General features: G+C 44.9%; 1 protein-coding gene across 1 annotated transcript in view; it reads left to right on the top strand.

Moving 5' to 3' along the window:
• The window catches only part of hdac7a (histone deacetylase 7a), a 72,201-nt gene that overhangs the window by 54,793 nt on the left and 5,000 nt on the right, over window positions 1-12,408 (top strand). Inside the window, 16 exon segments of the mRNA XM_070444515.1 lie at window positions 761-862; window positions 1,042-1,213; window positions 1,559-1,761; window positions 1,959-2,159; window positions 2,376-2,586; window positions 2,842-2,975; window positions 3,119-3,212; window positions 3,215-3,238; window positions 3,831-3,880; window positions 4,800-4,907; window positions 5,036-5,095; window positions 7,281-7,366; window position 7,966; window positions 8,251-8,370; window positions 8,607-8,704; window positions 11,853-11,971. Of these exon segments, the coding sequence (XP_070300616.1) occupies window positions 761-862; window positions 1,042-1,213; window positions 1,559-1,761; window positions 1,959-2,159; window positions 2,376-2,586; window positions 2,842-2,975; window positions 3,119-3,212; window positions 3,215-3,238; window positions 3,831-3,880; window positions 4,800-4,907; window positions 5,036-5,095; window positions 7,281-7,366; window position 7,966; window positions 8,251-8,370; window positions 8,607-8,704; window positions 11,853-11,971 (1,783 nt within the window).

Below are 12,408 nucleotides of genomic sequence, written 5' to 3'. Positions count from 1 at the left end.
GTTGAACACAACACCAGATCACCTAATCAAACTCTCTCCACCTCGTTGAACACAACACCAGATCACCTAATCAAACTCTCTCCACCTCGTTGAACGCAACAACAGATCTGGTCATCTGATCAAACTCTCCACCTCGTCGTCTAGCCTTGGCTTATCAGAATAAGCAGGCTGTCCCACATGCATTTTGTATGATACTCTCACTTGTGTATACACTTAAACACTACACAAACACACACTCTCTCACACACACACACTCACTATTTACATTTACATTTAAGTCATTTAGCAGACGCTCTTATCCAGAGCGACTTACAAATTGGTGCATTCACCTTATGATATCCAGTGGAACAGCCACTTTACAATAGTGCATCTAACTCTTTTAAGGGGGAGGGGGGGGTTAGAAGGATTACTTTATCCTATCCTAGGTATTCCTTAAAGAGGTGGGGTTTCAGGTGTCTCCGGAAGGTGTCACTCCGGAATCACTATGTATTCACTAACATAAAATCACTTAAACACTACACAAACACACACTCTCTCACACACACACACTCAGTATGTATTCACTAACATAAAATCACNCATAAAATCACTTAAACACTACACAAACACACACTCTCTCACACACACACACTCAGTATGTATTCACTAACATAAAATCACTTAAACACTACACACAACACCTGCACCTGCTGAGGTACCTATCAGGTTTGAGAGTACACAGTCAAGGCAATATAGTTGAATTCATGTTGTGTCCCCTCAGGCCCAGAGACTGCTGCTCCAGGATGGGTCTCTAGCCCATTTCACCATCCAGAGTTCCTCTGTCCTACCCACCATCACCCTGGGCCTGCCAGCCAACGCCAGGGTAAGCATATCACACAACCTGAAGAAAAAGATGTAGACTTGTAGATGTTATGGAGGTTATGAATTAAATGCTTTTCATAATTATAATGAGATAGAGCAATTGTAAAAATAACAACACTAAGATTCTTCTTTGATAGCAACTAGTTAACTTATCGCCACATTCTCTGTGTATGTGTGCAGAGTGATGGAGACTTGTCCCGTCTGAAGGTGGGCCGGGTGCCTATGGTGGCGGGAGGCCAGTCTGTCTACCTTCCTCTGGGGACGGAGAAGCAGAGTGGGTCGCTGTCCCCTCACTTCCAGCCTGTCCTCATCCTGGAGCCCTCCGGACTGGTGCACGCCCCAATGCTCGCTGGTGAGACACCACAGGATTCACATACAATTCTGGCTTGTAATAAGTTTGACTTCCAATAAACATTGCCTTTGTATACGGTAGTGAAAATTCCTTTCACATGTAACTTGACTTTGACATAGAACAGGAGAAGTCCTTGCCAGGAATGTGTTACTTATAAAAGTCTGAAACAATACTGAATTGCTAAACTGGATTCTGTCGGCATTAGGACTTTTCTTCAGCCTCCTGTGAAAGAGCTATGGAGAAAAWTTTTATGCTGCTGTCATAGGTATTGTGACACTGCCACCTTGTGGCCTTGACAAAGAGTCAGACTTATAGCCACACTCTGCCTGTCTCCTCTGGTCTCAGTTCCAGGCCTGGGCCCTGTTCCTCTGCAGTTTTCCCCCCAGACGGATCATCTGGCCCCAGAAGGGGGCCCTCACAAGCCTCTGAGCCGGACTCGCTCAGAGCCCCTGCCGCAGAGCCCCAGATCCCTTCACCCCCATCTGCTGCAGCAGCACCACAACAGCCAACTATTGGAGAGACTTAAACAGCAGACACATCTGGGAAAGGTCAGTGACTTACACACCCTCACAAATCCCTCTTTGCTCACATATACTCTCATGCTCACTCACTCTGTTGTAATGGATTATCGATTTTTGTACAATCCACGGAGGGCTTCATCTGCCAGCAGCTGTCTTTTCTGGCAAAAATACATTGATAGAATTGAATGAATAAAGCTAAATGGATCATTATTTGTGTGTTCAAGCTGATGTCTAAGACCAGTGAGAAGCCTCGTCTCAAACAGATCCCCTCAGAAGACATGGACTCTGAGGAGGTGGGGCCAGCGCCCAGCGACATCTATCAGGGCAGAGCAAGGGCGGAGTCACTGAGGGAGGCGGAGCTCGTGTCTGCGGCAGACAGCCGGGGAGGACAGATCAACCTGCAACACACACTCATACTCAACCAGGTAAGATACAGACACAAAGAGGATGGTAGACGAACACTAGAACATGTCTCCTTGAACTTCCAGCAGAGAGCAGCAAAGGGTTTTATATTTTGTTCGTGCAGGTTTGGCATACTCTTGTGTATATAGATTTCTGTGGGTTGAAAATCACCACAATCTCTCTCTCTCTCTCTCTCGCTTTYTCTGACTCTCTCGCTCTATCTCCCTCTTGCTCTCTAGTCGTTGCTATGGGAGAAACAGAAACAGCTGCAGCAGCTGCGTCGCCAGACAGCCCACATGGAGACACTGGCGGTACCCATTATGCTTGGCGGTGCCCACCGCCCCCTCTCCCGTACCCAGTCCTCGCCAGCCTCCACATCCCTCACGTTGCCAGACATACCCCTACCCCTGTCCACCCCAGAACCACAGAGCAAACCACGCTTCACCACCGGTAAGAAGTGGACCACACACACAGGCACACTGCCACCACGAGGACCTACCTAGGTGTATGTTATTATCCCTACTGTGGCTGTATTTCAATCTGAGGCCTGGTCAGGGATTCTCTGATAAGTTGATATTATTTAATTGCATTTGTTCGATTAGCTTTCTCATTGTGGTTAGATCTGTCTTATAGCTGTTGATTTGGAGGAAATAGTAGTAATCACTGGAAACAGTCATGTTAATGTCTGACTGTGTTTGGTTGCAGGTCTGGTTTATGACTCTCAGATGCTGAAGCACCAGTGCACATGTGGTGACAACAGCAGCCACCCAGAGCATGCTGGGAGGATCCAGAGTATCTGGTCACGTCTCCAGGAGAGAGGTCTCAGGGGCCAGTGTGAGGTACCCAACATCAGCCATTATCATTACCAAGGTACACGTATTACACATACACCCATATCATGATTACAAGTTACTAGAAGACACCTAGCTGTCTCCACCGTGGTCCATTAATCTGTTGCTCTGTCTGGTCTGTGTTCCAACAGACTCATCGAGGTGGGAAGGCACTCTGGAGGGAGCTGCAGTCGGTCCATTCAGAGCGTCATGTCCTTCTGTACGGCACAAACCCTCTCAACGCGCTCAACTGGACAACCGCAAGCTGGCCGGTACGTCCTCACTACAGATGTTATGATGTACTGGTCTACTGCATCAGGCCTTGTGCCAGAAGCCTTTAGGTCAGTGGCTCCCAACGCTGGTCTTGAGCCCCCTAAAGGTACACATGTTTGTTGTAGCTCTAGACAAACATGCCTGATTCAACTCATTGGGGCCTAAAGATTAGTTGACAAGTTGAATCAGGTGTGCTTGTCGGGGGGCTCCAATTAAAATGTGTACTGTTGGGAGTACTCGAGGACAGAGTTGGGAACCTGCTTTACGTAACTGGTAACAGTTTGGCAACAGCACTGTAAAGTTAAGCTACTTGCTCTGGTGTCCCTAGTAACTCTGGTGTCCCTATTAACTCTGGTGTCCCTAGTAATAGGGATTTGCCTTTGGTTAAAGTTACAGTATTGAAAGCACTTTGGAATCCGTTATGTTTAGTAAGTCAACTCATTCATGTATTTAAGTTGTCACTACAGTGATGGTACACAAACGTACAGTAATGTCTGATACTCATTTCTAATGTAAAATTGTTTGAAAAGGAGCTGTTAACATTTTGATTGTTTGGTTAATAAAACCTCTTTGTATTTTTTTCTCCCTCAGGCATTCTCTCTCAAAGGATGTTTGTGATGCTGCCATGTGGAGGAGTAGGGGTACGTGAGAGGCCGCAACACACCACACACCCACACACACACACAACCACGCACACAGCACACACACACACACACACACACACACATACAGTACACACATACAGTACACACACACACATACAGTACACATACGCATGCACAGACACACATTTTCCCCTAGCTCTCTCTCACTCACAACGCGCACAACATCTCTCGATTTCAGTTGGCAATTCTTCCCTCCAAGTCCTTGACAACGGATATATGATCCAGTCCATTCAGATTGATTAGAGTGATGGTAGTTGTTGATGTTGTTTCCAGGAGAGGGCCATGAGAAGACGAGGCGGTGGAAATGAAAGAGGAAAACATGAGTGCGTTGGGACATGTCAATAAATTGCCTGACGATCTCCATCGGACCATGACAATTCAAACTAATAGAAACAATATGCGCATGACGAGGGATAAAAGAAATGCCTCCAATTTCATTGTCTGAGCCAGACGGCTAGAAATGCGAGTTTGTGAACAAACAGAGAAAAAGAATGAAAGGATAGATAAAATGGAGTGGACAGGAGAATGTTTAAGTCCTGAGGGAATGACAACCCCTCAGGTCTGTATATACAACACCATGTATGCATGGTCCTGTTTCTCTGTTGCTTGGATAGCAAATCTCTATGGCACAGAGTGTGTCTGCGTAAATATATCAGACAGCTATTTTATAGTCCGGTAAATGATTGAGGTGAGGTTTGTTTGCCTCCCAACCAGTGTGCCTGTAGTACTATTAGTTGGTGTTGTTTAAACCATGGAAAGAAAAACACTTCACCTGATACACTGTAACTCCCTGTAGCATGCTAGCAGATTCTAAARGCATGCTTACGACCGGTTCCATCAAGCTTGACTGCTGTCCTGTCACTCACCCTCATGTTGTTTTGTTTTTGATTGGCAGGTGGATAATGACACAATCTGGAACGAGTCTCATACATCCACGGCATCGCGCATGGCTGCAGGCAGCGTCACAGAGCTGGCCTTCAGAGTGGCCAAACGAGAACTCAAGGTAAGACACCGATCTGTACTCCACTCCTCATCCAATCACACTCTGGTCTGCCTCACCAACTGCCTTAGGCCACTTGACAAAGAATACTGAATGATAATCCTTTGTTTTGTTTGACTGTTTCTCTCCAGAATGGCTTTGCAGTGGTGAGACCTCCAGGCCACCATGCTGACCCCTCCAACCCAATGTGAGTCTGTTTCATATTCTCATATCTACTGTGTGTGTGTGTGTGTGTTGATTTTTGTGTATACTATACTCCTTGTGGTGGTGCGTGCCCAGGCTAACCACAGCGGGCTCTGCTGAGCTTTGCAGTGTCAGCAGCCTGTCTGACGATGGATATTTATGGGCTGATAGTGAAGCTGGGAAGGAGAAGAACAGCGAAGATTTATGCCTCTTCTCTACTCTCCTACGATTAGTGTGCTGAGTTGGCTCCTATGAATTCCACCATTTTCTCTCTTATCCTAACCACTATCATCTTGTATTGATAATGTATGTTTCTCTGCCCTCCACCCTGTCTATCTTTCTSTCTCTGCCTCTCTCTCAATTCAATTCAATTCAAGGGGCTTTATTGGCATGGGAAACATGTGTTAACATTGCCAAAGCAAGTGAGGTAGATAATATACAAAAGTGAAATAAACAATAAAAATTAACAGTAAACATTACACATACAGAAGTTTCAAAACAATAAAGACATGACAAATGTCATATTATATATATACAGTGTTGTAACAATGTACAAATGGTTAAAGCACACAAGTTAAAATAAATAAACATAATTATGCGGTTTGTATTATACAGGATTGTTCGGTGTTTTGTTCTTCACTGGTTCCCTTTTCTTGTGGCAACAGGTCACAAATCTTGCTGCTGTGATGGCACACTGTGGAATTTCACCCAGTAGATATGGGAGTTTATCAAAATTGGATTTGTTTTCGAATTCTTTGTGGATCTGTGTAATCTGAGGGAAATATGTCTCTCTAATATGGTCATACATTGGGCAGGAGGTTAGGAAGTGCAGCTCAGTTTCCACCTCATTTTGTGGGCAGTGAGCACATAGCCTGTCTTCTCTTGAGAGCCATGTCTGCCTACGGCGGCCTTTCTCAATAGCAAGGCTATGCTCACTGAGTCTGTCTCTGTCTTCTCTCTCTCTCTCTCTCATCTTCTCTCTCTCTCTCTCTCGTCTCTCTCTCTCTCTCTCTCTCTCTCTTCTCTCTCTCTCTCTCTCTCTCTCTCTCTCTCTCTCTCTCTCTCTCTCTTCGCCTCTCTCTCTCTCTTTCCGCCTCTCTCTCTCTCCTCTCTGCCCCTTCGTCTCTTTTTTCTTTGCTTGCCACCTTCTTCTTCTCTCCTCTTCTGGCCCTCTCTCTCTCTCTCTGCCCTCTCTCCTCTCTCTTTGTCTTCGACGTCTCTGCTCTCGCTCTTCTGCCCCTTCTCTCTCCCCCTCTCTCATCTCTGCCTCTCATTTCTCTCTTCAGCCACCTCCTCTCACCCCTTCAACTCTTCTCCCCGCTGCCCCTCTCTTCTCTGCTCCTGACTCTCTTCTCTCTCTGCCTCCTCTGCCTCTCTCTTCTCCTCTCTCATCTCTCTCCGCCCTCGCCTCTCCCCTCATCCTGCTCTCTGCCCCTCTCATCTCTCTTCGCCTTCTGCCCTCCTCTCTCCGCATCTCTCCTCTCTCTCTCTCTCTCCCTGTCTCTACTCTCTTCCTCTCTCTCGCTCCTCCGTCTCTCTCTCTGCTTCTCTCTCTCTCGTGTCATCTATATCTGTTCTCCCAGTCTCTCTCTCTCGGTCTCCTCTTCTTCTCTCCTACTCTCATCTCTCTCATACTTCTCTCTCTCCTCTGTCCCTAGTTTGTTAGATCTGTCTCTCTCACCTCTCTGTCTTTTTCTACTCTCTCTCTCATCTCTCTCTCCTCTCTCTCTCTCTCTCTCTCTCTCTCTCTCTCTTCTTTCTGCTCTCTTTCTCCTCTCTCTCCTCTCTCTCTTCTCTCTCTCTGCCTCTCTCTTCTCTCTCCTCTCCATCTGCTCTCTCTCTCTCTCTCTCTCTTCTCTCTGTCTCTCTCTCTCTCTCTCTCTCTCTTCTGCCTCTTCTCTCTCTCTCTCTCTCTCTCTGCCCTCTCTCTCTTCCTCTCTCTCTCTCTGCTCTCTCTCTGCCTCTTCTCTCTGCCTCTCTGCCTCTCTGCCTCTCTCGCCTCTCTCTCTCTCTCTCTGCCTTCCTCTCTCTCCTCCTCTCTCTCTCTTCGCCTCTCTGCCTCTCTCGTTCTGCCTCTCTCTCTCTCTCTCTCTCCTCTCTCTCTCCTCTCTCTCTCTCTCTGCCTCTCTCTCTCTCTGCCTCTCTGCTCTGCCCTCTCTCTGCCTTTTTCCTCTCTCGCCTCGTCTGCTACAGGGGTTTCTGTATTTCAACTCAGTTGGCCATTGCAGCCAAAAAGCTGCAAACAAACTGAGTGCCAACAAGATCCTCATCGTTGACTGGTAAGGACTACAGTTGGAGTGGTTTGTTAACATTAACAGTAGCAGCGTATTGGTGTTGCTGGTGTCCTCGTCTCAGTTGATTAGTACTATTTTGACAATAACTACTAGTACTACGACGCTTCATGATGTACTGTGTTAAAACACATGATGAATTATGACAGGTAAATGCCAAAAATAAGGAAACACCAACATAAAATGTCTTAATAGGTTTTGGGCCACCACGAGCCAGAACAGCTTCAAATGACCTCGCATAGATTCTTACAATTGGTCTGGAACTCTATTGGAGGGATGCGACACCATTCTTCCATTGAGAAATTCAATATTTGGTGTTTGTTGAGTGAGGTAAAACACTGTCAGGCGCCACTCAGATCGCTTTAACCCCCTATGGTCCTTTGAGATTCTGAAGTCTCTTCTAGCCATGGTAGCCAAAGTAATGAGCAACATTTTATACATAACCCTAAGCATTAGGGATGTTTTAATTGCTTTTAATTAACTCAGGACACACCTGTGGACAACATGCTTTTAATATATGTATCCTCATTTACTTGTGTTTCCTTTATCTGGCAGTTACCTTATGTGTACCTGTATGTGTAAACAAGGGTAGCAGTATAACATGAGTTCTGTTCACATTAGTTACTGGTACTATTGATTAGGCTAGATATGACATAAACGTAACAGTATACACATGAGTTTGTTCTCACATTAGTTTACTGGTTACTATTGATTAGGCTAGGATGATAAACGTAAGTGTATACAACATGAGTTCTGTCTCACATTAGTTACTGGTTACTATTGATTAGGCCTAGGATATGACATAACACGAGCCAGCAGTTATTGGTTTTAATGTTACCAAATGTTCTCTTCCATCTCTGTCCTGTTGCTAGGATGTTCACCATGGTAATGGGACCCAGGAAGTGTTTTACAATGATCCCAGTGTGCTGTATATCTCACTGCATCGCTATGACGACGGCAACTTCTTCCCTGGCAGCGGCGGGCCGGCTGAGGTAATTGACATCATTGGTTCAGCTCTACACGGTGAATTCTGCTAGTAGGCCCAGACGACGTCAAGAGAAACTCAAAGAGCTAGCTAGGTTCCTAAGTTACAGTGGAGAGATGTCTGTCGAGATTATACTACATGTGCTGTGCATCTAGCACCTCTATGTTACTCTTATTGACAGTATCCTCCTCTCCATGGAGAATGCTTTGTCTCAGTAGGTCTCTGTGTGTGTCTGTGTTGTAGGTGGGATCTGGTGCTGGAGAGGGCTTCAATGTCAATGTGGCCTGGACTGGAGGTCTGGACCCCCCTATGAGTGATGCTGAGTACATCACTGCTTTTAGGTAAGACAGCTCCGACCAAGGTTATTATAGTAAACTGAAACTGAAACTAAAACAAAAACGAATCATGAAAAAAGTAAACAGAAATAAAACAATGAACCAACAGAAAATACTAAAACTGTTATCTTTGACTGACTCCAAAACGAACCAAAATAAAAACCATAATGAATTATGTTCAGTTTTTGTTCTCTTTCTTGAAAGTTTTGGCAAAAATGTAATGGAGTTTTCAATGGGGTTTCTAGCTTTTTTTGTAATGGGGTTTTCAAGCAAGGTCACATTGAGATTCACTTTTACTGCAGTGGGCTAAATCAGCGTCACACGGAGTGAATAATTGGTAGTCTTAAACAAATCTACTTTGAAATAAAAGTATAGACCTAAAAAATTTATAACATTTTGAGTTTGCATCCCAATATTACACTTTATATACATCACAGAATATAAATATATCAAAACTGTTTGACATAGAAACACCGGATTTTTGTTGTGTTTTTATTATGAAATTATGAAAAATATGAACAACATTCCACCCATAGGGTCAAAGACGGCGCTTTAGGTCATTGAATGCAGGAAAGGCGTGACGTTGCCACGGTGAGCGCCGCAGCTATTGGTCGCGTTCCCCTGCTCAGACCTTGCATGAATCAACCCCGTCAGCGACTGTGCAGTCGGGCACCAGATTGAGATAACATGTTGGTTGTGTTCCTTTACTACTCAGACGTTGTTGACGCATGCCAGATCTTACGATGCCTAGATAGATAGAGAGATAGATAGATAGATAGATAGATAGATAGATAGATAGATAGATAGATAGATAGATAGATAGATAGATAGATAGATAGATAGATAGATAGATAGANTAGATAGATAGATAGATAGATAGATAGATAGATAGATAGATAGATAGATAGATAGATAGATAGATAGATAGATAGATAGATAGATAGATAGATAGGTATTATACGTATCAGTTAACCACATCATATGGTATAGCAGTATGGTGCCTCACTGCACATTCGATGACATGCACACAACCATTGGTTGATGCATGCAGCGTCTAAGCAGGGGAATGCGACCATGATGTGATTAGCTGATAGGTAAAATACCTATCCAGGTATTGTAAGATCTGGCAGGCGTCAGCAACGTCTGAGTAGAGAAACGTGCCCATTGAGATAAGTGCGATGCAAGACTGCTCTCACACAGTCACACAGAGTACCTGCGCATGTACACGGGTGTGCTTCACTCTGCTACAACATGGTAGCTTCAGGACCAAAACAGCAGAGAAGTTTAGCCTCACGTTTTAGCGCTCCTGGTTGTTGAGGAAATTGACCCTCTACTACTGTTTACTTGGTGCGTCTTTGTCATCTCGCTGGCTCTACATTTAAACCTAATGTAACTTGACCTGACCCATCACGTTGTTTTACTGCCCCCCAGTGGCAAGAAGTGACATCACCAAAAATGTATATGAAGCTATACGGACACGCATGTTGCCCAAATCAATGACGTATTTCTCACAGTTGAAAGTCGGGTGGAGACGAATGGTTCGTTTCATCAGTTGTCCTGATAACCCCTTCCCAGCCAGTGTTCCCAGCTAGCTAGTTTATGATGCAGCATGACGCTAGTTAAAAGGTGTAAAATGAAGTGATGTTTATTTCGATGGGTGAGGGAGAAACATCTTGGTCACCATCCTGATGTCACTGTGACATGCCGCATGTCGCTGGCGGTAGCTAATGTGGCGTAGCTAACGTGGCCATTTTGTTCCATCCCACTTTATTTTATTTTGATTAGGATAGCAGCCTACACGAGAAATAKATTGTAATATTGGTAGTAACCATCTGGGTGTCACCGTGATTCAGTCTACTGCTCACTGGGGAGAGTTTGCTCTTCAATTCGCCAAAACAACATGGGGCACAGTGGCCTTCACTCCAGTTTACCGAGCACTGCTGTCAATATACTGTAAATTGACTGACGCACTTCTGAGTCATTTGTCATTTGAAGTGCATGTGTATGGTCCCAATTTTTTACATTTTAATAAGATTTTTTGTAAGATTAAATTGTCTCCAGGTTTGGTTGTTGTTGTATTAAACAGACATTTCACTGACACTTCCTCCATGGCACTTAATTGCCACCGGTGGGTAGTTGAAAGTTCTAATGAAGTCTCTGTATGTTGGTTTGGTCTGCTGTCTGGTGGCAACCATAGGAAACTGTAGCAACCACACAGTAAGAGGGTCCACACTGCAGGCAGACAACCAAGTGGGTGGGCCCCACCTCTAAGCCAGCGTAACAAAATGAGAATGACAACATAGTACTGGAAAAGTTTCAACAAAAGTTTTTAACTTCAACGTAATAAGTAACAAACCAGAGTATTCCTAATATACCTTACTTTTCCACACAATAGTGCACCATCCTTGGAAATAATAATTATAACTCTGTTTTTGTTATCTGAAAATACATATTTTGTTGCCACACATCTGTCCCACACAGATTTAGAATGCGCAACAAATTTGTTGGTGAAATATTGTCAGTCAGTTTCTCTAAACTCCAGGGGTAGGGAATGCTGCCATCCACCACATACCTCTACACCCCTCCCCACCTCCCTGTCTCCTCTCTCTCATTCCTGTTCTCCTCCTCTCCTCTCTCCTTCCCTCTCTCTGATTGATCTTTAATGAGCCCTCTCCCTCTCTCTCTTGTTCTCCCTGTAGTCTGTCTATAGCTGGGCTCACAGGGGAGTATGGAAGGTTTTATTGGTCTACAGGGGAGGCGGGGTTAGTTAGTGTGGTGGGGAGTGGGGGGGTCTGGGCTGGAGGAATCCAAACGCAGGATAATGAACCCAAATGGATCCCAGATGGCATGCTGTCAGTGACGTGAGGAGAGTGACAAGCTCCAAATGGGAACCAGACGCGCCTATGGCGGCTTTGAACTCGGGCGGCAGCGGAGATGCCTGCGTTAGCTTCCTTGCTAGTTGGCGGCTCTGCTCTGCACTGTGCTGGTTGACTCTCTGACAGAGAGGGGTGATGGACACCAGCCCAGAAAACAACAGGAGGCCCACTCCCTAGCAGCTCAACCCCAACCATGCTCTCCTCACTGTCTGAAACAGCCAGGCAGGGCTGTTAGTGGACTAAATGACATAGATGTTGTTTAATGTTTCTCCCTGCAGGACGGTGGTGATGCCCATAGCTCAGGAGTTCTCCCCTGACGTGGTCCTGGTCTCCTCGGGGTTCGATGCAGCAGAGGGACACCCTGCACCTCTAGGGGGTTACAAGGTCACCGCCAAATGTAAGCAAGGTTTTCCTCAGTACACTTTAGACCCCGAGCTAGCCTATAAAGTGGTTTTAGAGCTTTGCTAGTTAGTTCTTGATAAATGGAAGGCAAGACATTTATAAGCATTGACCTGGTACACAATATAAAATGGCATGATAAAAAATCAAGTAGGATGGACAATACAGATGTTGGATCTTAATGTAATCACCCTGTTGCAGGATAACTTTTCTGAAATTTAGGAAATGTTCAACTTGTAGTGTATTTGAAGTTTAAAAAGGCTCTTAAAGTTTGTACTTTCCACTTTGAAATTTCAGACTTGATTTRCCCCTCACGAAAAATGGATCAACACCTACAAAAATTCACATAATCATTTACATTTCCTGTTGCTGCAGGATTATTTTCCTGCTATAGCAAACTGGCTCAAATTAAGATCCTACATCTGTAGTTGTATT

The sequence above is a fragment of the Salvelinus sp. IW2-2015 genome, linkage group LG7 (assembly GCF_002910315.2).
Source record: "Salvelinus sp. IW2-2015 linkage group LG7, ASM291031v2, whole genome shotgun sequence".
Taxonomy (NCBI): domain Eukaryota; kingdom Metazoa; phylum Chordata; class Actinopteri; order Salmoniformes; family Salmonidae; genus Salvelinus; species Salvelinus sp. IW2-2015.
The sequence above is the reverse complement of the archived record's forward strand: the minus strand, read 5'-3'. Positions and strand labels throughout refer to the sequence as shown.